The sequence below is a fragment of the Aspergillus niger genome (assembly GCF_000002855.4).
Source record: "Aspergillus niger supercontig An01".
NCBI lineage: Eukaryota > Fungi > Ascomycota > Eurotiomycetes > Eurotiales > Aspergillaceae > Aspergillus > Aspergillus niger.
In genome coordinates, this window is record NT_166518.1 from 457001 (window position 1) to 482300 (window position 25300).

Genomic DNA, 25300 nt, shown 5'->3' on the forward strand with positions numbered 1-25300 from the left:
GCATGAGTATCTCCTGATCCATTAGATGAATTAGGAAAGTATCTCAACTGGGGTTGTAGCTCAGTGGTAGAGCGCTCGCTTTGCATGCGAGAGGTCAAGGGTTCGATCCCCTTCAGCTCCATTTTTTGTTTTTTTGGCCCCCTCTCTTCTCAGTTATCCATACTATCTACCCATCACGACTAAGTAACTTCCCAGAGTAGAATTTTTATCCTTTTTTTTTTTATTGATGTGAGATATTTCCATTACTGATGAAAAGTAAATAAAGGAATAAAGTTCCACCAGAACAAAAATCATGCTTCTGGATCGCTTCGCTTATAGACTAGATTTGCAATGAAAAACTTTAATCGGGGCGGGTCCGGCAGACGGGAGGGAGGGGAACCACTATCTATTATCCACTGTCTATCCAGTAACCAGTGATAGCCATTTTCAGGGACTCGTGGATGGGATTGGACCATGAATGGGCGGGTTGGATTCTTGGTTTTGTTTATTAGGGGGATTGGAGTGGCAAACATCGTGGAAGTCGGAATGGGTTAGCTGGTTTCTGTTATTTCAAATTCGGTTGTACTAGTGTTGTTGAAATATATTTCTGCTACGTAGTAGGATGTAGGCTAGCGAACATGGATTTCGCTCACGAAGTGTACTACTGAAAGGTTACTGTCTGAACTGAAGTATGATGTACTCGACATTCAGAATGCTGATCAAAGGTATCATCTTCACTTCGCACTCCCCCACAACTTAACATCCCCCATCATCCCTACAAACCCCTCCCCGATCCTCTGCACTGGTGCCTCGATCGCAATGGGCGCCCACACTAGCGACTCCCCATTCACCCCTAGTCTCGCTAGAAACTCCATCTTTTCGCCACCATCAACGGAAAGAAAAGTTTTATTACCCTTTCCGATTAAACTAACATCCGACCATTTACCGACCGGAAGACTGTAATTCAATGTGTATGGATTCCCGCCGCTCACCAGGGTAATATTACTAATTGACCCGTTGCCGTTGAGGAGTGTCGAGTCTCTCCCCGAGAATAAAGGTGACGGGTGAGTTGTGGAAGGATATACAGAAAAAGAGAGGGTATAGTCTCTCCCTTTGCTCTGGATGGGTGTAGTGAGGGTGCATGTTCCTGTGAACCTGATTGTTGAGTTAGAAGTATCGATGGGACAGGTGTGATTGAATGTGGCGTGGTAGTTATTCCCTGATAAGTCTGGAACTGTGGTTCCAGTGGCATTGGCGAAGTTGTAGTGCAGAATCAAATCGGTTTTGCTTGGGACATGGCGATCCAAGTTCTGCCCTGGGATCACAGCATGAAGAGCATCGAACACATCATCATATTCTTCTTCCAGGATATCACCGCCCCATTGCTTGTCCGCTAGTGCGGGGAGAACATCACGCCAGGAGTAATACGCCTCGAGGTAGGTCGTTGCGTTGGGCCCGTAGTCGTTCCAGAGGGCGGCGATGTGGCCGAGTACGTAGGGGTTATTTCTTGGAGGGTTGTCGGTTGCGTTGCTGGTAGAGAAGATGTTGGGGGCGTAGGGACCGTTGTTTGCTGGATCACCGTGGAAGACTCGCGTCTTGTTGAGGTACTGTGGGTAGCTTCCGGACCATTTCCCGACAATGTAGAAGGCGTCGTCGGAGTTGAGGACCGAGTAGTTATTCTTGATGTAGTCGAAGTAGGGGTTGTCTTCGAAGTATTCCCAGTGCTGGATGGTGACGGCTTTGGAGACATTGGCGCCCTCTGATGGGGTGAAGGTGCCCCAGATGCGGGTGTCTTTGTCGGATTGCTCGGCGATGTAGGTGTGCATGTCGTTGACGAAGTCGGTGTAGTCGGCTACGTAGGAGGAGGAATATTCGTCTGCGCCGAGGTGGACGGTTTTGCTGTGGAACCAGGGGAGGAAGGTTTTCCAGATGGATTTCATGGTCGGGATGGTGTCTGGATGGCTGATGTTGAGCATGCTGAGATCAGTGAGGCCGAGTTCAGGTCGCCATTGCACGATGGCGAGGGCATGCCCGGGGGCTTCTATCTCAGGGATGATAGTGACACCGCGACGGGCGCATTGGCGCTGGATGTGATCGAATTGGCTGCGCGTGTAGGATTCGTTGGCTCGTTTGTTGAGCCCAGATACGGCGGGATCGTCGGACCAGGGCCGGAATGCTGCGTAGAGGTCCATGGATTCCTGGGTGGAGTAGAGGTCGACGTTGTTGTAGAGATTGTCGCTGAGGTGGAGGTGGAAGACGTTCTGCTTGAAGAACGACAGGTACGAGCACATTTCGATCAAAAAGTCGGGTGGGTAGTAGTGACGTCCGGCATCGAGCTTATCGGTTAGATGTTGGTTGTATAGTGGTAATGGGAGGGCTTACCATGACACCGCGTGTTTCCCATCCTGGAGCATCGATTGCAGAGCCCTGAGGAAGGTCGTGTTTGCTGACTACAGCGGCCTGGATTAGTGAGCGCGTTCCCCACCAGACGCCTAGGGGACTCGCTCCAGAGATGGTGATTCCTTTGTTGTCGATGTGCAAGGCATATGCCTCCGCTGTGAAGCGTCCTGCAACATCGCGGAAGCCCGTGTTATTGGAGAGGGTCAGGAAGATTGTATTGTCGCTGGAGGTGCTACTGGAGACGAGTGGGAGATTGATTCCAAGCGAAGATCGAAGGTCCTCTTGGAACGTCGCAGCAAACTCTCTCAATGTTGGCGGGATTAATGTTTGACCTTGAGTATCCACAGTACTGGCGTGGCGAGTATCCACGACAATCTTGGTGAGCTGGGACAGTGCATAGGTGCCATTATTATCATCGAATGGAATAGTGGGGACCGTCACCAGACGGGCGAACCCTGTGATTGTAAGAAACTACATGAGTTATGATAGATCAAGGCGCATACCGCAGATGGTGAAGTCAAGAACAAGACTAAGTGTGCCCAGTGCCCTCCACCGCATGGTGATAACTTAATGTGTTTTGGAGTATTTGGAACGGGCGTGCGCCGCTGAATAAATAGTACCCTGGCAGGTCCGTTATAGCGCATGTAACCTGGAAATACTGGAGAAGACTTGCAGAATGATAGCAAGGTTGCAGCTCGGCTAGCAGGGTTATATTGACCGTTTCATGCAAACTGGAAGTAGCGTCCTCAAGAGATCCTTGATTGGTTATGATTGTGAAGTTGAGGGCTAAGCGGGAACCCCGCACGGAGTTGATATGCGCTTCACAGAGATAACCTATGAGGTATCGGGTTACTATCGGATTGCCCCGACAGTTGACTGCAGATCATGTACTAGAGCATACTAGTAGTGTCACCTTCCCCTCTTCATGTAACGTACCACTGTGAAGAAGATATTGATAGATCGAGGTTCTTCAGTGGGTGGATGTAACATATAGGCCAGGGAAGGTCTGTGTCGAAAGAACCGATAAGCTAAAGCAGCGCCGGATACGATGTAGACCCTGATAAAGGTATACGTCATTCTACAAGGCGCATGTCTCAATAGTGTGAGTAGCTTTATCTACGTGGATGTACTGATAGGAGGTGGGATGAGAGATAGAGGGTAGGAAACCCACAATTAAGTCAATAATTTTCCGGCAACAGCTGAAAAAGCCCAAAATGTATATCCGGACGCAATATCCTGTTGCGTTAGCCAGCAACACTCATATAAGCTTCACATGTTAGTATCAATATACCAAAGCCAACGACACCATACCCACATCCCAGTCATGATGTTCAGACACAGTATATCCATCGGATTTACATCGAGCCTATCATTCTACTGGAACAAAGTCTCAAAATCCTCCTTTTCAGCTTCAATTTCACGCTCCGAGTCCGCATCCCCATCACTTTCCTGCACCTTAACCTTCGCAGCAGGAGAAAAACGATGTTTCGGACTCTTCGCCACCGGACTCTTTGTCGCATGATGCTGATGGGGATGCTGCTCACTTTCCTTCACCTCCTCCTCTTCCGAGGTTTCATTCTCCTCAGCTTTGACGGCCTTCCTGATAGCCTTTACTTGATCCAACCCTCTCTTCAGTCGATCCAGCATTTCTGTGAGGTTAATTAGCTGCAGGTCCAGGGCATCGCGGACCTCGTCAAGGTGATCCAACAATGCGCCAGTTTGGAAGGATATGAAGTAGTGGATGCTCGGAGCCAGTCCTTCCTGTATGTCTTTCAAGTCATTTGCGAGGTCGTCGAGGTCCTCGGGGCTGAAGTCTCTTGATGGGGAGGACATGTTGTTGAGGCTGATGCTAAGGGGTGAGTGGTGAACGCGATGTATTGAATGGTGAGTGGTGAGTGGGAGAGCTCGAGTTGATCGGTCCAAGTTACATAGAATAGGAATGGGACAGAAGATTAGAAGGATATAACAGCCATATTTAAGTTATCAAGGTGAAAATCGAGATTGTAGTCCTAAATTCATCAACATCTCTATCCCCCGGAACATTCCTCTTAATATCAAAACACCATCCCCAAACCCCCAAATCCGGAAATTCCCTTCCCTACCAGACCCCCAACATCCAAATCCACCTCCAAACAAAAACCAATACTACACATCATCACACTCCCCTCCATCCAACCCACAAGAAAGTAAACTCTCCGCCTCGCTCCCACCACTCTCCACCAAACTCTCCGGATACTCCACCCGGCAACAAGCACACGCGCACGCACACCCAGACGCACATTCACACTCACTGCCATCAAGACTCGGATCAATTTCCACCTCCGTCTCGGAATTGCTCTCCTCAGTTTCCGTCTCGGACTCGGTGTCTCCCTCGCTGCTATCCTTCTTTCCGTTTCCCTTGCTCTGAATGTACGCAGGTTCCTGTTTCTTTTCGTGCACAATTGCAATTCCCCTCATAGAACATTCGGCTTCCGCATCAATAGCATCGTTAATGACTTCGTGCCATATATCCCTGCATTTGTCTTTCAGGGTCCGGGAGCACCCCTGCTCGGTCATTTTCGACATGTAGATTTTGCGGACTTCGCCGAGTGAGGAGGCTGAGATGGAGGGTTTGCGGGTGAGATTGTTGGACATGGTGCTTGCTTCGGTGAGGGTTTTATTGGCGGTATAGCTTGGGGGTGCGGGGATGAGGAGGATGGGGTGGGATGAAGAGATGGGTGGAGGTGGTAGGGAGAGGGGTGGAGTTGGTTATCTTTGTTTTGTTGAATGTCGTTATGTTTAAAGAAGGAGAGGGAGGATGAAAGTAGAGGTAGACGGGCAAAGAAGCGTTAGAGTACGAAAAACTGACGCTGAGACGAGGGATACGGAACGTCAATGAGGCGTCAGTTTGAGTTCTCTGTATTGGGGATTGTGTTGCTACCTAGCGGGGGGCATGGGATACCCGTGATAATGGCCCGGCGATGGTGAATGGGCTAATATTAGTCGTTATAGCGGGTCACCTTACAAGAGTGTGCACGCTCAGGGCAAACATGAAAGATTGAACTGCGTGAACGGATGCATAGTATTCAAATCTGATATCACAACCTGATTCAATAATGGGAAGCACCGCCTCTCCAAAAATAAACTGTCTATAGCATACATCTGTGCGCGATGGGCTGGAATCTTGCCCGAATCCGATCGCCGTAGGACAAAGTAGAAAGAAGGGAAAGGGAAATGGGAACCTCCGCTGTCTCGTTGTCTGGATCGTGAACGGCTGTTGGCGTGGACTCGATTGCAAGAGCGCATAGGCTTGTACCGTGTCGGGATGGTCGAAGTCAAGAATATCATCCACATCGGATGTCTCGTGCTATATCGACGTCCCTAGACGAAAAAGGAACATGAAACTGCCGGGCATATTTTCTGGCGTTGGGGCGGGGCGCGTGCGGCACTATCCGCGGGAGTCTTGGCGATCGATTGGTCGAACCATTGTCAAAAGGTGCATGGGCATTGGGAGATCTCCGAAGTGTCGCGTTGGGTCGTATCCATCATGCCACTCAAGGCTTTAACGGGGCCACAATAAACGCAAGCAAACATTCTCAACAGCAAGCACCTGGTAAAATCAAAACTTGCAAGAATTGCAAGAACTTTTGGAACAGTATATACAGAACAACAAGCAAGTAAACACGTCTCCTACACAAGGCGAAACCTCATGTGAAGAGAAACCTTCCTACATCTGGGCCACTAAACATTTTTCTGGTTGCTGGGGCATCGATGCGATCAGTCCATTGTCGCAAGGGTAATTCGGTACATTCACGGGCTTCGGGTTGTCGCTTCGGATCGTCGCTACAGGGCTTTGTTGAACGGAGGTCGCTAGGGATGGCATCCAAATGGGGGATCAGTATTCACGTAGCGCTGGGGATATCTGATAATCGCTGGGAAGGCCGGTTGTCGCAAGGGATCCAATGGGTTGCTGAAGGGCTTGGTATGGGAATGTTATGTCGTTGGGTATATAACAGGGCGCTGGGTATAAGGATTGCTGCGGGGCTCGCTTGGCTCGGCATACGGGTTGTCGCTCAAGGGATCGATTCGTACACGGGCTTGTTGCAGGGGTTCGCTCGGGTATCATGTCGCGGGGGTAAATGAAGTAATGGGGGTGTGTCGGAGAGCGCCTCGGGCAAACATAATGGCCGTTCATCAGTTCTCTTGTCCGTCCTTTTCCGATTTGGCGTCGCCGGGTAGGTTGCTTTCGGAGGCTGAATCTGCTACAACTGCTTCGGTAATGGGGCCATGGTAGAAGCGCTTGCCGCTGATGAACCAGTAAACCAGCGCAAACAGCAAGACAAACACCAGGAACACACAGGCATAGTTCATCTGAGGGAGGGTGATTTGGTCAGCCCAAAGAGAGCACGGGTATGCAATCAAATCCACTTACGTTGTCAGGGGTCACGGGACGGTCCGTGGGCAGAACGAAAATAATGCTGACGAATAGTGTCCAAAGACAGGCCCAGGCATTTACGACCGTGCTAAAGATGCCCATGTGCCAAGGTCCGGGTTTGAATTGGCCAAACAGCAATTTGCACAGAACGGGGATGCAATAACTCCAGTCAAGAGCGATGGAGCAGAGGGTGAAAACGGCATCAACTGCCGTGTAGGATCCCAGAGCGATAAGATTGATCGCAATGCAGAAAAACACGGAGATCCAGACCGCATAGAGGGGAGTCCCGGTGATGGGAGATACCTTGACCCACACGTTGGAAAAGGGAAGCATGCGGTCACGTGAAAATGCAAACACAGTCCGGCCAAGCGACTGCATGGCTGTGAAGGTGACAAACTTGATAATGAGCAGAGCAGAAATGGTGAAGAAGATGGCACCGCCCTTTCCAAGGCTGTTATAGAAGATCTGTGCGACTGGCTGCTCCATCTTGGAGTTGAGAATGGCGTTCGGGTCACCCATGCAGAAGCACAGAACGATATTGAACAGGAAGCCAGCCAGATAAGTGAACAACATAGCCATCGAAATTGCCCAAGGCGCCTTGATCTCAGGGTTGCTGATCTCCTCGGTGATATGGGCCGTGGCATCATAGTCCGTCATGGTCCAGCTGACAGACAGGAAGCCAAACAGCCAACTGAAACCGATCGGCTTCCAACCAGTGGTCGATTCGACATGGGTGAAGACGTACGAGGCATCGTGCTTATCGTCCGTCATGACAAGAAGAGCAATCGCACAAGCGACGAGGATGCAGACGTGAAAGATGACATAGAACTTGGTCATCTTTTCCATCCAGTATGTAGACAGAGAGTTAACCAGACCGGTGATGACAGTCAAACCAGCCATCACACCAACGGTAGTGGTGGTTTTGATTTCGTAATTGTCCATTCCCTTGCACATCGAGACAATGGCCAGGAGCATTTGCGCACCACCATACTCGGATGAGGCAACACCACAAATTTGGCCAAGGAAGTTTAACCAACCAGTCACCCTAAAGAGTATCAACAATCATTCTCTGAGACAAAATAATTGTCTTGGAACATCAAGGTTTCCATACCAACTGATCGATGGGACCCAATCATGTGGAGCAAGTCTAGAGATCGTGAAATACCTGTCGCTTAGGGTCAGCGGCTGTCGTTCCGAGCGAACGGTGACACTTACAGGCCTCCAGAGGTCGGATAGGCGGATACAAGCTCAGCAACCGAAAGCTGCAGCGGGTTTGATCAGCCTCTGTACCCACGCCGCATAGCGCATTGTTATATCGGATTACCTACCGCGATACACATGCACCCGGCTCCCGAAACAAGCCAACACCATACCACCGCGCTGCTTCCTCCCGCCTCGAGAGGATAGGACATGGTGGTCATGATGGTTGCAAACAAACCACTGATACTGACTGCGAACGAAAAGGTGGAGAGGTAACCGAACTCTCGCTTGAAGACGGGCTTGTAACCAAACTCTGCGGCGAGTTGGGTGTCGGCCTGATTCGTACCGGCGATGCGGACCTTCTCGAGTTCGGCACCGTCAGTCTCCATGGCTGGATTCGCGGGTGCTTTGATGTCTGCCATGATTGCTTGTCGATTATACAGCGTGGTTGAGGCAGAATATCCAGGGCAAGCAGGGTTAGGAAGCGTTAACTGCAGAATACAAAGAGAAGAAAAAAAACTTTTGAGAGAAACTGAAAAGATTTTAAAAGTTCATGCAAGGCGTCAGCGATAGTGAAATCGGTCTAAGATATATCCGGTATAGTCGCATATCGGCAAGACCAAGTTGCGCGTCGGTGGGACGAATTATAACGAAGCTCAATGGTCAAGAGACGCAGAGACCTGGTAAGCTTCGCCGGCGGGTCGTATAGAACGCCGCTACGGAGTACCGGGGGCTGTATTGCTGTGTCGGGCGTGCCCCTCTATCTCCCTATTCCACGGACATGAGGCACAGGAACAAGGGCAAGTGGATTCTAGTGGATCACCATGACATCCCGTCCGCGTTTCCTGGCTGTTTCGCGGGACAGCTTTCCTACACCCAGTTTAGCGGGTGCACCGGACCTCCATTCCACGGCCTCCCCAATGGCCAGCCCGCCCCCGCCGGCGTTCATTTCCCAGAGGCTCTCCTCGTCTATCGCTGCCCCTGATTGGTGTTGGCCGTTAGCCACGACGCCACGTGGGACCCCCGATACCGCTGATGTCATTGCACGGGCCCGGGGTCCTCTGGTAACTCGGCTAACATGCCTAGTGTGGTGATAATAGAAACTATTGGAAAGGCAGAGTAAATTGCATGTGAGAGGTGAATGAGTCGTATGAATCCTGGTTGTGATTTTACGTGATTCTCTCAGGTAAACCTCGCTGAGAATAGGGGAGAGACAGAGGCAGTCTTAGCGCAGCGAACTAATTAATCGGACCGAATGTCTTGGTGGGACAACTGCTGGCTTACCTAACTGGCTTATCTTGTAGCTGGGAAATGCCATTGGCGGATTGTCCGATAGGAGTGCGTCTTGGCTGCAGTGACGGAAAGGCTTGTCTTACTGGCCAGATAAGGTGTCGGGGCCGTATCTTTCCGATGCTGACAATGACCGACACAGTAAGGATGAGCATCTTCGGAGCAACTCGCCCCTTGTCACGTGCAGACGTACCGGAACAGGCAAGGTTTTCCAGGATGGCTGACCAGCCGGCCGTGTGTATATAGTCCTGCCATGTTATACCCTTACACTATCCCAACAATAGAATGGTCGATATTGTCTAAGGTTTCATCGACATAGTAGATATGTGGAAACTCTCACTATATCGGGAAGCATTAGCCATGATCCATGATAGAACAGCAGTGCTTATCTGTAGTGGCGCGGTCCGCGACCGTGTCTCCGACCTTCAATTGATTAAACCCGAACGCTAGTCTGCAGACCCATTGGTTGATACCAGCAATGTGCAGGTCCTCGTATGATCAGCGACCCGGCTAGGTCGGTTTGTCTGCCCGTGTTCCGTCTGAAGCGCCTCAACATATTGCGATATACTCCACATGGGACGGTCCGTAGTCCCTGGCCAGGAGCGGGGACGGGAAAGCTTGCGGTACGGGACTTTGGTCGGAGATCTCGCAGATAGTACGAAAATCGATTGAGAGATATGGCTATCAGATGGAGATAGCGTGAGACGTGATAAAACGATGACAAACGTCTTGACAGTTGATGACTTGGTAATGGTGAGTTGATGGCAAGATTAAGAGCGGAATGAGATGAGGTGAAACTAGCAGGAACTCGGTCACCTGAGACGGCGTGACTGCTAACTGCTACAAACCGTTCAAACTCTCCGCGGTATTCGGACTCATAACTACTAGTATACGTTGAAAGATCTTGTCCAGCAGGATTATTCCGGGAGATCAGCGCTTTATTGATGCTATTATCAATGATTCCCGATCATATGAAAATAACCATAGAACCCCGAATCGTGTCTAGAGCAACCGCAGCCTCTTCGCAAGCAAGCAACAAACCATAACAAACGCGCACATACACCCTACGATACCAAAAAACCATCCCAGATTATCCACATTCTGTCCAGGCACCTCGACGTTCATACCAAACAACCCAGTAACCATGTGCAAGGGTACGAAGATTGTCGCCAGGATAGTCACCTTACTCAAGACTGCATTCACGTCATAACTCAACCGGATATTGTTGACGCTCAACTGGGCCAGGAAGTTCGACTGTGACCGGCCCACAATTTCATCGAAATGGGACAAACTGGTCAATGTGGTCACGAGATGATCTTGTACGTCGCCCAGATACACCAAGAGATCGCCGTCCGGGAACATTGGGTTTCTGTCTTTTGCCTGACAACGCTTGACGAAGCCACTTAAGACGTCGTACTTGCCGGTCAGGCAGCGGATGAGCTGAGTGATACTCTTGCGGAGGCTATCAAGTTGAGGAATGAGCGCTTTGACGTCGTCGACGCGGGCGATGAACACTTGATCTTCGATCGCATCGGCTTCACGTTCTGCTGCGCGCATGTACGGTTCGAAATCATCGATAATTTCGTCACTGGATTTTGGTTTTAGTTGGAGTCTGGGAGGATCAGGACAAGGAATAGCGGGCGTACATAAGAGCGTAGCAGATCCAATCACTCGACACCAAATGTGTGTCCTGAGTCCGACGGATCCGGTCCCGGACTCGGGCGATGTGGTGACATCCACTGGGAGAAAAGGTCACCGTGGCGTTCTTGAACACCAGTATATAGAAACCCGCGGAGCCGGGGATGGACGATGATGGCTTGAGGCTTCGAGAACTCTTAAAGTCGTCTGTTGGAAGCAGGGTTTGAAAAGATATTAGGTAGTAGTTGCGAAACGCCTCAATCTTCTCGCGAGGTTCCCGGGTCGCGATGTCCTCTGCCGTCAGGGGATGGATCGATAATGCCTGGCAGACAGTGCTGACCTCCTCCTCAGTGGCGTCGCAGATGTCAACCCACCACGTATCCCGCTCTGACCCTTTCGTATCAGCAGACAGGGTGGACTGCTCGATGAGCAAACCCTCCCAGGTGGACGAGGTGACGACCTGCTGGGTCCGACAGGAAAAGTGGGAAAACCGGTGGAGTCCCTTGGCGTCCATCTTGTGAATCCAGACTGAGCAGCCACCTCAGGGAGCGAAAGAGCGACAGTAAAAATTATTCACACACAAGCGTATCTAACCACAGTGAAAACGCACAAAGCCAGAGAAGGGCAGGAAAGGCGTACACTCAGCCCATTCTATGATATAAACGCTTGTTGACTGATCGAACAAGCAAAACGTCATAGATCGTCGACACGGTTTTCATCCGTAAACGGCTGGGCCAAGGTAGACAGAGAGCGAGTGACTTTGGATTTAAAGAGAAAGCAGTAAGAAAAAGGACATCCACGTTGCGCAAGGCCAGGGGTCAACTGATATTTCACAAAAGTGCAGCGGCAGCCTTGTAGGGCTGAGGGAGCGGGCCCCTTTCCCCTCCCGAGGAGCCAATAGTGGAGACCCCCAGCAAAGTCTTCCGGCTGCCCTGCCCAGTCACTCTTCGCATCTGGCGCGAATTGACCCAGCCAGCTCTTCTGGTTGGCCAGCTCCCGAGGACCCCGTGGACAACTTTCGGAAAGTCGGAAGGCAGGATTTGGTAGGATTATCGGGTTCAGGCAGCATTTTTACCACAGGCTTTCCTGAATGGGATTAGAGGATTCTATCTAAAGATCCAATGTCTTTGGCGCGGTGCAACGTTTACCCCCGCTGCTGTGGCTCGGACGAGACCCGTTGGGAATGACGATAGCAGGCTGCCACCTTGGCAATGGCGCAAGCAAATGGGATATAACCTTGACATAAGAGCCTTGGCTTGTTTCCCACTTTCAAGGATCATGTCTGAATCGATTTGCTCATCCTTGAAGTTTCAAAACCTTTCCTCAATAGTACCACAAGGACTCTTTGTTCGTTGAGAGAAAAAAACGCCCATCACTAAACGAGATGTCTTCCACCTCCACTCTCATGTAAGCTGCAGCACAATGGTCAACTAAATTCAACTAGCGTGCTGACCAGTTTTAAACAGATCCGCCATAGGGGTCGTGTGGAGATATGCCTGGTTTCTGGCGTTTCGTCCATTGGCCATCCTCGTGCTGACGGGTGCAACCATATCCCTTATTCGATCTGGTGTCTCACTTTGCAAAGATATTCCCTCCATGGCCTATGAGATGTAGGTATCTGCTTGACTTGAGCTTTACGATTTCCGCTAATTCTGCTTATCCCAGATTCATGTGGTTCACCTCCTAAGGGTTTGGGGAGAAGGATGTGTTAATACCTGCATTACGTACTGGAGCGAGGGTATCTTGGCGTTGATTTGTCATAAATGCATTGTTCATTGGTTAAAGCGATTCAATCCTGCATTGCATATGTACATTGTATAATTTTTCTGCCAGCATCTGCTGTTCAGACTATGTGTCACATTTATTGGAGTTCAGTGTCAATTCAAGCTGTGATTGTTTATCAGTACATAAAACCTGTCAAATTGGGCCTTGAAATCTTCCATAATAAATAATTTGAAAATCTCACATGTTCTGCTTTAGCAAGGATTTAAACATATTTGTCAGGTAGATTGAAAGACACCAATGATTCGGATAGTGACTGCCGGGTATGGAGAGGAGGGAATGGAGAGAGCGACCGGATTTGACCAAATCTTGAGAAGGTCACATGACGCAAGTCTATCTCCAAAGATGGATATTCCGAACTCACAGAAAATACTAGACTGTTCCCTGTAGTAGAAAATATGGAAGATTAAGAGACCCGCATGACCACGTCTTTATGGCACATTGCACTATTTACCAGGAATGTATATGACGATTCGTCTATAGACAGAATCTCAGTCTAGGATAGACTTTCGATACATCAAGCCTCATCACATTAGCATTGTACACAATGATTACTTACTGCCATGCAAACCGGTCGCTGGCAGCGAAAACTGGAATTGGGAGAAGCACCCAAATCCATCCAATCAGATGCGATGACTTTCGAATCAAAAGCACGCACAATTCCGACCAATCAGTAATCCCCGGAATTGAATCCGCTTCGCATCTTATAGCCTGAGGCATCAACACAACCTTTCACAGCCCCCCACCACCGTCCAATCCGAGCTGATATCACCAATACCACTGACCACCATCAATTCAACAACAACACAATGGATAGCCTCAACTTCCCCACCCAAGACCGCGCCTTCTTGGAACCCCATCTCCCACCCAAATATGGCAACCCATCATCATCATCATCTCTCCCCTTCACCACCCTCACCTTCGCCACATCCCTCGACTCACAATTAGCTCTTTCCCCGGGCACCCGGACCGTGCTGTCCGGCCCGCAATCCAAAGCCATGACGCACTATCTACGCTCACGCCATGACGCCATTCTCATCGGCGTAGGCACTGCCGTGGCTGACAACCCGGGCCTGAACTGTCGATTGGCAGGGGTAGGCGGATACGGCTCCGAAGGTTTAGCGGGCCAGCCCCGACCAATTATCATCGACCCCTCAGCCAGATGGGAGTTTACGGCGCACTCGAAAATCTTCGAGCTGGCGAGGAATGGGCGGGGCAGGGCTCCGTTCATCATTACGGCTGCGGAGACGGTGCCTTCTGCACCTCAGAGGGAGGTTTTGGAGAGTCATGGGGGGAAGTTTATTGCGTTGCCGGTGGGGGTCGGTTCGGATGGTGCGCATCGGATCGATTGGACTGCGTTGTTGGAGTGTCTTGTGCGTGAGGGGTTACGGAGCGTGATGATTGAGGGGGGCGGGTCTATTATTAACTCGTTGCTTGAGCCGGGGTGTCAGACGCTGGTGGATTCAGTGATTGTTACGATTGCTCCAACTTGGCTGGGGCAGGGAGGTGTGGTGGTTTCGCCAAGGAGGAGGGTTGAAGGGGGTATGGTTGTTCCAGCTTCGAGATTGACCGGGGTCAAATGGTATCCGTTTGGGGAGGATGTGGTGCTTTGTGGGAGGATCAAGGGGTCTGATTAGGGGGGTCTCCGTTCGCCAAAACGCATATTCATTCATGCAGTATAGAAAAGATGGTTCCTGAGTCATGATGCTTCCCTATGAATCAGATTTCCCTGTTGCAGCATATTCACGGTATCCAGTATGTTGTCCATGCAGTTGAAGAGATACCGCCGAATACGCAGTGCTTCATTTCCGTAGATCTGTTCCTCTAGCTTGAGACATAGCCTCTTGTAAGCATCCTTATTCACTGGGAGGCCTCGTACCTCGAAAAAGTTGTTGACAATCCTAAAGTACCAAAAGGTGGTGCTCACGCGAACACCTAATGCTCGCTCAGCTCTGGCCACGGTGCGAGAAGGGCGATAATCAAGAATTATGTAGAGGACCTCCATGGGCAACTTGCACACTATGAGAGGTATCTGCTCTTCCTTTTTCCGGCGAGATAGGTAGAGTCTCTTTAACCAATTGCGTCTTTTACCCTGCATTGCGCCGTAAACTGCACTCGAAACACGCTTTGTGCGGACAAGGATCTAGTGCATTCAGTCTGTTATCAAGGTGTACAAGAGCACACATACTGCCTTTACACAAGCTGAGTCTTACCTTCCGCAAACATCTTATGTTCCCAACGTTTGCATGGACTACCAACCACACGGCGTCTATATCGAAGGGCAGCGATGACAGCAGGCAGATCAGTCTCCGCGACGCGACCCAGCGCATGGTGCGACAGCAGTTCCCAGCAGCGGGCATGAACGGTACAACCTACCCAATCCGCTGGAGACGTTGCCTTCATACCCATACAATACACTTTGGGATCAACGTAGACTCTTTTCCCCTTGACCATGATAGGAACACACAACCTCCAAGTCTCTTGTTCTAATAAGTATGTACCAGAAACTCTATATGTGGACTTCGCTTCCCTATGGATAACTGACATTTATTATCAGCTTCAAACTTCGAAACCACCTTGAGTCATGTAACACTCACTCATCCGTTGCCACATCCACCATCGGTTCGGCACATATTCAATATGCCGTAGCCGTTCTTCTTCTATGCCTTCGGCCTGAGCAACGGCTTTGTAATTTGGATGACGAGGGTAACTTTTGTCCCCCCGTACCCTATACGAGACAGGGCGCATGCCCCAGGAGTCATTGTACTGGAAGCCACATATGTAGCAGCAGCAATAGTTATATCCGCAGAACGGATTCCTGGCTCGAGCATAGTGCTCTTCCCAGTCATCCGCTAGGAACTCCTCCGGAATAGAGCTTATATTGCTCACCTTGTTCCCCATGGTAATTCTTCGTGGTTGAGGAAAGAAGAGATGGAATCAACCAGCGTTTATATATGTACGGTATGCTGCCCCTGACGGCAATGATGACAAAAAGGCGGGAATTTATTTCCGGGCAAACTAAATGAGTAGGCCTCCATCTTTCCCTTACACTGTGACTTGTTGGATTTGGGAGCATTTCGCTGGCTACACTGGGGAGAGAGCGGCTCCATGAACCTAGTTCGTCGGCTTCAGGGCGAACCAGTCGTTAGTCAGATTGTAGTTGAGTAATGTGACCGCCATCGTGACTCCATTTCATTACTAAACCCCGCTTATTAGGTACTTCTTCCACGGATATCTGACCGGGACTATGGTTCGTCATGTCTTTAGCTGGATGCCCAGTTCTATCGTCTGCGCAATCCATACCACTGGCCCCTCCCTTGCAACACAAAAAGAGTTGCAAGGGACAAGATGTATCTTCTACCATCAGTCATGATCTTTTGCTTCGTTTTCAGTAATTAATAAAATAACATTATGCGGCACATGTTCTTACAAGAAAGTATATTTGCCGGCCAATCCTAAAAAAAAGTTGTATATAACCACGAAAAACAGCTTGTATGTGCTCTTCGTTCTTGCTGGATGACAATCCATTCCCGCTTCTAGGCCTGGTGTAGCTTACCTATGTGGATTCTTCCTCTCAAAATCTTGCTTCTTTCGAAGCCTTCCGAACTGCGCTTTTCAGTGAAGCTATTCTTTCCGGGGAGTCTGGCGAAAGCAAGCACAGATTCTCACTATGCCAGCATGTGATGTTTAAGTGACTTCACAGAACAGTGAGTTATTTCTAGGCCCTCGGGATATGCCAGCAAATGCCGAAATAGCACAGGTTTGCCAAACATTTTATCATTGTGCTGGCTTGTACTAGTTCAACTATTGGATCTCATAAACATAAACATAATATTCCCAAAGACATTCATCACACAAAATAGTATTATAGATCGGCATATCCCAAGTCCTCAGTAATATTACGACAAAGATTTGATCGTGGAGCCTTTATAAGGTGCTCTGATTCTATGGATAATTATAAGCCCCTTTATATATCGTCACAGACCCATATACACAACGACATCCAATAGGCCCGCATTCAATTGACTACCGCGATGCCTGATTTTCAGGATGTCGAAGATGTCTGGCATGAGATATGCGAGTATCTCGAGACCAGAGACCTCTTCAATATTTGCTTGACATCCCGCACTATCAATCATGTTGGCACTCGCTATCTCTATCGAAAGATCAAGTGGGATTGGAAGGGAAAGAAGTCTCGATACCGAATTATGTCGCTGTGGACAGCCCTTGTCCAAGATAAGGACAAACGCAGCCGCCTGTGTGGCTCTGTCCGGGAGGTGCATTTACTGGGGAGCACTCCTCCCAAGGATACTCGGATCGTTGAATGCCCCGAGATCCAAGAGGGTAACCCTAGCTCACTCTCTATCATCAGAAGTGATAAGGTGCCCTTTTACCAGGAGATCGACTATCTCAGAGATGTTGTGAGTAGCGTCGTTGAAAGCCCGAAGGGCCGTTTAGCATGGCTCGAGTCCATTGCAGCGCGAAACGTCTATGCTTTGGTGGCCCTCCTCCTACCTTTACTCCATAACCTGAGGTCTCTCAAGCTCGATTACACCTTCGCTGTCAATGGCGGATATCCTGGACAAATGATTGAATCTCTTACCTCTGGTAAAGAGATACATTCCGCAGAGTTGCAGAATAACTTTGAGCACCTCGAAGTCTTCGATTATGGAACAAATGCACTGCACAACAATCTGCCGCATTCGTGCGATAATACACATATTCGGATGCGTTATTCATCACAATTGATCCCGATATTCCAGTTACAGCAGGTCAAGCACCTTAAGGTCTGGCTACGTAGCCGGCACGGCCTTCTTCTCGCGCGGATTCCAGATGTTCAGATGAACCACTGGGCACTCGAAACCCTTGTTTTAGACCATATTTCAGTAATGGACTGCGCGCTATTCAAGGTCTTCAAAAGAACGAACAAGCTTCGCAGCCTTCACCTTGGTATGAACGCCGAAGAGAAAGATTTCTGGTATGTTGGTATACCCTCTGCAGATGATAGCAAATACATCTGGAACGGACTGAGAGCATTGTGTGGTTGTCTGGAGCACCTGTCGATCAGTTTCTCTATCACACCAAGAAGTCGGGAGTATCGCATTGACACCATAATGTGGGGCCCTCTTTTCAGACATATGACGGCTGGATTCTTTCAGGATTTTACTCGGCTCAAGACACTTGAATTGCCGATCCAGATGCTTAATGGATTCAGGGATATAATGGAGGTTGGTATACAGCAAGATTTGCCAGTAACACTGGAAAAGCTTGGCCTGCGGTGGGACTTCCGTGACGTAGAAAGCTACGATGTGCCGACAGCTACAGTGCGCATTCTCTGGGTATTGACGGAATTCCTTCGGTTGCCGGACCGTCATCAACGGGTGCCTCTATTGCAGGAGGTGATTATCCGTCTATTTATCGGCGAGGATGGGCTTAGTAGGACAGTGGTAGATTGTGACGACCTGATTGAGCAATTCAACATGTATGTGAGAGTTCGCGCTGACCATATGCGACTAGGACTGTGGACGAACGGACCTTGATGCTCAACGACGTATCACTGGACATACGCGGGATTATGCCAAACCATCGACGACAATCCTACCCAAGCTCAACTCATTATTCTCTCTTGTTACCAGACCGCCAGACATAAGGAGGAAAAGTATGCTTCATTTATATACTTGAATTGCTACACGAAAGTAACATGCAAAATGACATAGCCTCAGCCCTACGTAAGATATACCTATCATGCTGTGATACAGATGCAGCATTATCATGATCTAAAAAACATGAACTGTCAATCAAACTACTGCTTTATCAATTCAGAATGAAGCTTTGGCACGACAGCACTATTAAGTAAATCTTTGTGTCGCATTACAAAGTCCCCAGTAAACGCCGTCTCAGTAGTGGTTCTATCAGTTAGAATCATCGCATCATCTGCCGTCCGATCATCAGCTTATTGCCGCAGACCCAATATATATTTTCAAAATCTTTTTCCTAACACCTCGGCTATTTACTACTACTAACCAAACCCCCATCAAACAATGGAATAAACTCAGAGACCCTCCAAATACCGATATTGCACGTGCCTTCACCCGCAGCCTCGTATCTCACTCAGCCAGTCAGCATAGCCACATCATGCATTCCAAACCATGCAAGCACGAGATGAGGCGGAGTAATCCGTATGACTTTGCCCATCACGCCCATCAGCAGCCTTGTGTAACTTGAAAAAGGCTGAGGCTCAACCTGGTATATATAATATGATGAACCCCCTCTCTGCTCCATCTCCCATGCTACAATACAATCTTTATCCTTTTATACACTAAGAATCTGAAAACCATATATAAAATTCAAGATAGACAAGGCATTTTCCGACCCAACAAACTCCACATTCCACATCACCCCACATTGATATACCGAACCCATAACATAAATACCACCAACTATCTCACCCAAAATCCCTGCAAAATCCAAGACAATGTGCTTCACCTCATATTCTGACGAACCCGTTTCCCCGGCCCGTCCTCGACCCACATCCACCAACGGTACTACTTCTCGACCTGGTCAGGGAACAGCCTGGCCCAACCCTTCAAGAACAAGAAGGAGACGAGGCCGACGATACTATGGAGGAGGCTATGTTCCTGGCGCAGCTTGTGGCGGAGGGGGAGGTGGGGCAGGCTGTGGTGGTGGTGGAGGAGGAGGAGGAGGAGGAGGAGGCTGCTGAGGAGGAAGAGATGATGGTGGAGGGGGAAGCTGAAGATGAGTTTTGATGATGTTGTTCATTTTGGTTGGGTTGTTGTTCTTCTGGTCCGGTGGGTTTGGGGGAGGTTTTAAGGATGGGGGTGGGAAGGATAGATGTTTGACTAGATTGTTTACAGACGCATAGGGCTTAATTGATTTGCTGATTTGCTGATTTGCCTCTGGTATCCGGATAAGATACAATATACGAAGTGTGAAATTTGGTCTATATTGCCCTGATCGGACTTTGAATGAACTATCGCAAAAGGAATAGATGGATTAGTGATGAGTTTTCCATCGAGTAGGCGTCGACAGACCTAAATCCGCAGAGACGATGGATCTCTGTGTATCACATATTCTGATCAGATGTAGCCTGGCATGATTGGAGCGTAAATATTCGATGTCATTGAGACAGATGAGCAAAAAGCCGTCTCGGAATTCGGAAGGAGAACACTCTGAGCCCCATCAGCAGCCATAACACACAGACAAAACCCCACTCGCTAGCAAAATCTCTTCTCGAATACTTCGATCATTAAACATACAATAAATATAATAACTTATTCCTTACCGAAAGCCATCAATAATATTACCCAGCGGCATGCTCGGAATAGGTGCAAAATCCGACAAACACCGCCGCCATACTCGGAACATCCGTCAACACCGAATTCAACCAGTGTCACGCTTATCCAGCACACCATTACGCACGAGGAGCAATCTACAAGGACCCTGAAAATATTAAGTGATCCCTGCCGTGTTTAGAGGATCAAGTTGATAGCTTGCAATTGGACTAAACATGCAGATCAGACGCCCTTCCTCTGACATACCGGAACAGCCTCGGAATCTATTCCGGCGCCAACCCCACCGGCCTCGGCTTATCGATAAAAGAAATCCAGATCCTCATTCCTGCCTCCTCCGAACTCTCCGCTGAATTTCACTTTATTTTTCCTCATCCACCTCCCCAATCCCCCTCTAAAATCACCTCAGGGACATTAATTTCTTTCCAATGGACCGCGAACAGTTCCGGGAGGCCGCCCACTCGGCCATTGACGACAGTTAGTCCCTGTTCCAATTCCTGCACCCCGCACTTCTCCAAACCCCGCCCGCATTGCCACACAAACACACTCACACAGACACACAACTAACCAACCCCCCAAAAAACAGTAATTAACTACTTCGATGACCTCCCAAACCAGCGCGTTGTCCCCACCATCGAACCAGGCTACCTTCGTCCCCTAATCCCGACCTCACCCCCCGAGAATCCCGAACCATGGAGCGCCATTCAATCCGACATCGAAACCAAGATCAAGCCGGGCATCACCCACTGGCAATCCCCCAACTTCATGGCCTTCTTCCCCGCAGGTGTCACCTACCCCAGTATTCTGGGCGAAATGTACAGCGCAGCATTCACAGCGCCTGCGTTCAACTGGCTCTGCTCCCCGGCGTGCACGGAACTCGAGACCATCGTGATGGATTGGCTCGCTCAGGCCCTTGCATTGCCGGAATGTTTCCTCAGCACGTCGGAGAACCGCGGAGGGGGCGTAATTCAGGTTACGGCAAGTGATACGGTCGCGACGATGATGATTGCTGCAAGGGAGAGACGGGTGACTGAGATGGTGGTGAGTGAGGGGTTCAAGCCTGATACAGTGGAGTATGAGGATCGGATGATGGAGTTGAGGAGTCGGTTGGTGGCTTTGGCGAGTAACCAGGCGCATAGCAGTACGGCGAAGGGGGCGTTGTTGGCGGGAACGAGGTTCAGGAGTGTTGAGGCGAGGTTGGAAGATAACTTGGAGATGACCGGGGAGAGGTTGAGAACTGTTTTGGAGGGGTTGGATCGTGATAAGCTGACGCCTTATTTTATTACCTTGGGATTGGGGACGACGAATTCGTGTGCCGTTGATCGGTTCAGGGAGATCAAGGCTGTGTTGGCCGAGAAGGAACATTGGAAGAGGATTTGGGTCCATATTGATGCTGCTTATGCGGGTGCGGCGCTGGTCGCGGATGAGTGGCAGTATATTTCGAAGGAGTTTGCCGAGGGCGTCGACAGCTTTAACATGAATATGCATAAGTGGCTGTTGGTTAACTTTGATGCTAGGTTAGTCCCGGGCGTCCAACACACATTTCGTTTCTGGATACTGACAACTGATATAGCTGCCTCTTCATCCGCAACCGCGAAGACCTCACCAACGCCCTCGACATTACCCCCGCCTACTTGCGTAACCACTACTCCGATTCCGGCAAAGTGACCGACTACCGCAACTGGAGCATGTCCCTGGGCCGCCGATTCCGCGCCCTAAAAATCTGGTTCGTCATGCGCAGCTACGGTCTCACCGGTATGAAGGACTACATCCGCAAATCTATCGGATTGGGCGAGACCTTTGCAGGTCTGGTGCGCGGGCGCGCCGACCTGTTTGATATTATCACCACGCCTGCATTCGGGTTGACTGTGTTCCGCATCAAGAGTCCCAAGTCAGGGACGACGATGGTGGAAGCTGACAATGGGGTCCTTGTTGCGCAGCCGGATGAGGCGGCGAATGAGCTCACGAAGGAGGTGTATGAGCTGGTGAACTCACGGGGAGAGATCTTTATTACATCGACGGTTGTTTGTGGGGTTTATGCCATTCGGGTTGTGAGTACGAATCCGGCGGCCGAGGAGAAGTATGTGAAGCGGGCATTTGAGATTTTGGTGGAGACGGCGGAGGAGATCATTAAGCGGGGGTAGATGTTAGATACCATGTGTGAGATACTGTAGATATTTGGCATCTAGCTTATAGATATGTTATACGATATTGCATTCGTGTCGTCCTTTGCTAGTTGTGTGTGAGATAGCTTTCCCGAATAGTGACCGTTCAGCTTACTGGCAGCATCCGAGGTATTGCGGAGCAAAAGAACAACAGCATAGTTCAGATAACAGCATTCATGTATAACAATGTTAATCAACTCATATCAAGCGGATATTTCCATCCTATCCCGTACAACAAAGAGCGATATCTATTATATCAAAGTTATTGTAAGCCTCCAAGAAGCCACAAAGCAAACAAACTGGTCTCCTAACCTTCTTCCGAACACAGTAGAGAAACAATGATCCTTTGTTCCCCTTCCAGTAACGCTTTACCTCCTACGATGCGCAGTAACGCAAACGGTACATCCCAGGTGATGTATTCAAGTAAAGTTCAAATACGAATGGCAACAAAGACAAGGAGGCGTGCTCTGAAGTAACCAACAATACCCTCGAAGGAGATATATTGCTCATGCTTGACCCTCTCAAGTACCCTTCTAGAGGCTACCTCGCTATCACTGCCATTTGAATCCAATAAACGACAGAACAGGCTTCTGCCACGTGCCCTGCCTCGCATGGATAAACCTACGGGAGTGGCATCTTCTCAAATGGACAAACCCCGCTTGGGGGGCAAGATGAACCTACCTGCAGGCGGTGCTACTACTGCGCCTGTCAGAGATGTCTCCAACAAGAAAAAGCGTGCTCTAGAAGAGGACAGCGACAGCGAAAACATTGATGATGGTAAGCGAACTTGCATCCATCTAATCGATGAAGCGATGAAGGACTTGGAGTTAGGTTTCGAGAAGGATTCAGAAGACGACTACGAATCTGATAGCAAGACAGAATCAGACAGTGACGGGGGCAGCTCTAATGACGAAGATAGAGGTAACTCCAGCACTGAAGAGACAACTGTCATTGATGAAGACAGCTCTAATGACGAAGATGGAGGTGACTCCAGCACTGAAGAGACAACTGTCAGTGATGAAGACAGCTCTAATGACGAAGGGTCAGATCTCGGTGGTCGAGATGTTACAATGGACGAAATCATGGATTTCAATAGTGAGGAGAGCACAAGCGACGAGACAATGGATACCAGTGATGAGGACAGCTCACGCGACGAAGCATCGGATTGGAGTGTTGGAAGTGGCTCAAGCGATGAGGAGGAATATATGGATGTCAGTGATGCAGAGAGTTGGAGTTCCGAACATTGGAATGATAGTGATCAAAGCGATGATGAGGACTATACATTTGAACGACCGGAAGCTTGGAAATGGAGCAAAGACAACAACATCAACAACAATAAGGATGGTGACGAGGAGGACGGTGATAGGCTAATGATTCAGCTTACATATCCCAATCATACCCACAAGATCTGCGATGACACATCTTCAGAGGATGAGGACGGAGATGCACTTATCCAAGAAGAGGTAGATGACGCATCTTCAGAGGATGAGGTCGAGACTGAAGACGAGAACAAGTCGGGCTGCGCTGATGGTGACTCCTCTACCGCATTCCCCGCATGTGAGTTTCTCGACAAACACGCCGACAAACCAGGCTACATCTATGATATGACATCACATGGGAAGAACATCCTCATCCTAATCACGACATCTAGTCCCCCAACTCTCATCCGTGCCTCCACAAGGGATCTGATCATGGGATCCAGTGTCTTTGCTAAAGTATTTGGCTACAATGAAGAGATTCGAGTGTCTGGGAAGATATTCTCAAGCTGGCGGAAGATCCAAAAAGTCACAGGGTGTCACCGAGCCGAATTCATTTGAAGATATGCGAGTTGGTGGAAAGCTTCGAGAAGCTTGTTAAGGAAACGGCACCTGGGTGCCCTGTTCGACCACGTGAGACTTTACTTGCCTGCGAGAAAGAGATGCGGAGATGCCAGGGCATTAACTGTGATGGGCAGAACACCCGGAAGACTGATATATGCCGGGCTGTGACTCGTTATAGACGGGGGTTTAACTTCAAGGAGCTGTCCTGGCCTTGTCCGGATTGGGTGGGTTTAATGGCGGACAGAGAGCCGCTCAAGGGGTGGATGCATTGGGATTAGAGGTAGAATATTACGTTACCCATCGGCCACAGAATATCAAGAATGGAAAGAAGGGTTCGGGCTCTGTTTAGGTTCAGGTTCGTCTAGAGTGAATCCACTCGGGGAATTTCCCCGCACTTACGCCATAAATGCATTATTAATGCAACAGTCACACACCAGAAATCAGTCGTAGCAGCAACAACTAGTACCTCTTATCTTCATCTTCATCTTCCAACATACCAGCACTAGTGTAACTAACTCATCTGCACCTCCTCCGTAGCCATGCCCCTCGCCAGGGCAACCTTCGAAGACATCATCCTCGCTGAATCCCCAACCTGGGAGACCGTCGAAGGAAACATCTACGTAAGCCCCATCATATGTCAAAACAACCCTATCACTGACCACAACCTCCCAGTTTCCTCCCACAGCAATCAAAGACAAATCGCTCTTCGTTCCCATTGACAAGGTAACATTTTGTCCTTGGAAGGGAGACGCGTCATATTACTCTATTGTGGTTGGACGTGAGTATCTCCCTCGACCTCCTGTTTCGTTCAGACTGCTCCCTACGGGAGACAAAATCATCGTAATCATTGCTAACAATATGATATCTAGCAACAACAATCCCCGGTGGAGCGTGGTATTATCCCAACCCATATGATGCTGCCAGCAATATCAAGGATCACGTGGCATTTTGTATGTGTTTCCTTTTGTTTGCTTCTAAGCTGGGTGAGCTAACGGTGCATGGATTCAGACACAACAGGCAGCATCAAAGTGAGCGTGGAATGAATGGATAGTCGAGATTGGTGTTCTGAGTGGCATGTCTGTAATGAAGGTTGATGATTGATCCAGAAGTACTAATTTGAATAACTCTACCTCTTGACATTCCAATACACTGCAGGCGCGGGTTATGCTGGTTTCCTTAGCTACATTAGTGCCGTATTGTTATATATACTAGCACTGTGCAATCTGATTCTCTCTGCAACTAGTGATTGAAAAATATATCGAGCCCGAATAGTGAGTCGTCTAATCCAAGTGGCAACAGCTG

At 49.2% G+C, this 25300-nt stretch overlaps 11 protein-coding genes and 1 non-coding gene across 12 annotated transcripts; 7 read left to right on the forward strand and 5 right to left on the reverse strand.

The window, feature by feature from the left end:
- The first annotated feature begins 49 nt into the window (after positions 1 to 49).
- On the forward strand, positions 50 to 121 carry tRNA-Ala (TGC). The gene has a single exon. It is a non-coding gene; the product is annotated as a tRNA-Ala (tRNA).
- Positions 122 to 713: 592 nt separating this feature from the next.
- An01g01920 (uncharacterized protein) lies at positions 714 to 2937 on the reverse strand (the record flags this gene model as incomplete). Its single annotated transcript, XM_001388593.1, has 3 exons — positions 714 to 2315; positions 2362 to 2834; positions 2883 to 2937. The coding sequence occupies 3 exons, from the start codon at positions 2935 to 2937 to the stop codon at positions 714 to 716; spliced, it is 2130 nt and encodes a 709-aa protein (XP_001388630.1).
- Positions 2938 to 3753: 816 nt separating this feature from the next.
- Positions 3754 to 5013, reverse strand: An01g01930 (hypothetical protein; the record flags this gene model as incomplete). The annotated part of the gene is made up of 3 exons (XM_059746175.1): positions 3754 to 4222; positions 4482 to 4524; positions 4671 to 5013. The coding sequence occupies 3 exons, from the start codon at positions 5011 to 5013 to the stop codon at positions 3754 to 3756; spliced, it is 855 nt and encodes a 284-aa protein (XP_059603091.1).
- Positions 5014 to 6552: 1539 nt separating this feature from the next.
- An01g01940 (uncharacterized protein) lies at positions 6553 to 8415 on the reverse strand (the record flags this gene model as incomplete). The annotated part of the gene is made up of 5 exons (XM_001388595.3): positions 6553 to 6729; positions 6791 to 7838; positions 7905 to 7958; positions 8009 to 8055; positions 8122 to 8415. 5 exons carry the CDS (start codon positions 8413 to 8415, stop codon positions 6553 to 6555), a joined length of 1620 nt encoding a protein of 539 aa, XP_001388632.1.
- Positions 8416 to 10285: 1870 nt separating this feature from the next.
- Positions 10286 to 11435, reverse strand: An01g01950 (uncharacterized protein; the record flags this gene model as incomplete). The annotated part of the gene is made up of 2 exons (XM_001388596.1): positions 10286 to 10871; positions 10930 to 11435. 2 exons carry the CDS (start codon positions 11433 to 11435, stop codon positions 10286 to 10288), a joined length of 1092 nt encoding a protein of 363 aa, XP_001388633.1.
- Positions 11436 to 13512: 2077 nt separating this feature from the next.
- An01g01960 (uncharacterized protein) lies at positions 13513 to 14340 on the forward strand (the record flags this gene model as incomplete). Its single annotated transcript, XM_001388597.3, has 1 exon — positions 13513 to 14340. One exon carries the CDS (start codon positions 13513 to 13515, stop codon positions 14338 to 14340), a length of 828 nt encoding a protein of 275 aa, XP_001388634.3.
- A 515-nt stretch (positions 14341 to 14855) lies between these two features.
- On the reverse strand, positions 14856 to 15604 carry An01g01970 (uncharacterized protein; the record flags this gene model as incomplete). The annotated part of the gene is made up of 3 exons (XM_059746195.1): positions 14856 to 14860; positions 14917 to 15243; positions 15301 to 15604. 3 exons carry the CDS (start codon positions 15602 to 15604, stop codon positions 14856 to 14858), a joined length of 636 nt encoding a protein of 211 aa, XP_059603092.1.
- A 1133-nt stretch (positions 15605 to 16737) lies between these two features.
- An01g01980 (hypothetical protein) lies at positions 16738 to 18353 on the forward strand (the record flags this gene model as incomplete). Its single annotated transcript, XM_059746201.1, has 3 exons — positions 16738 to 17681; positions 17712 to 18185; positions 18221 to 18353. 3 exons carry the CDS (start codon positions 16738 to 16740, stop codon positions 18351 to 18353), a joined length of 1551 nt encoding a protein of 516 aa, XP_059603093.1.
- An 825-nt stretch (positions 18354 to 19178) lies between these two features.
- An01g01990 (hypothetical protein) lies at positions 19179 to 19470 on the forward strand (the record flags this gene model as incomplete). The annotated part of the gene is made up of 2 exons (XM_059746208.1): positions 19179 to 19245; positions 19295 to 19470. 2 exons carry the CDS (start codon positions 19179 to 19181, stop codon positions 19468 to 19470), a joined length of 243 nt encoding a protein of 80 aa, XP_059603094.1.
- A 971-nt stretch (positions 19471 to 20441) lies between these two features.
- Positions 20442 to 22157, forward strand: An01g02000 (uncharacterized protein; the record flags this gene model as incomplete). Its single annotated transcript, XM_059746216.1, has 4 exons — positions 20442 to 20490; positions 20600 to 21530; positions 21587 to 21881; positions 21963 to 22157. The coding sequence occupies 4 exons, from the start codon at positions 20442 to 20444 to the stop codon at positions 22155 to 22157; spliced, it is 1470 nt and encodes a 489-aa protein (XP_059603095.1).
- Positions 22158 to 22789: 632 nt separating this feature from the next.
- Positions 22790 to 23995, forward strand: An01g02010 (hypothetical protein; the record flags this gene model as incomplete). The annotated part of the gene is made up of 1 exon (XM_059746222.1): positions 22790 to 23995. One exon carries the CDS (start codon positions 22790 to 22792, stop codon positions 23993 to 23995), a length of 1206 nt encoding a protein of 401 aa, XP_059603096.1.
- A 542-nt stretch (positions 23996 to 24537) lies between these two features.
- An01g02020 (uncharacterized protein) lies at positions 24538 to 25041 on the forward strand (the record flags this gene model as incomplete). The annotated part of the gene is made up of 4 exons (XM_001388603.1): positions 24538 to 24618; positions 24671 to 24776; positions 24868 to 24948; positions 25007 to 25041. 4 exons carry the CDS (start codon positions 24538 to 24540, stop codon positions 25039 to 25041), a joined length of 303 nt encoding a protein of 100 aa, XP_001388640.1.
- Between the last annotated feature and the right edge of the window lie 259 nt (positions 25042 to 25300).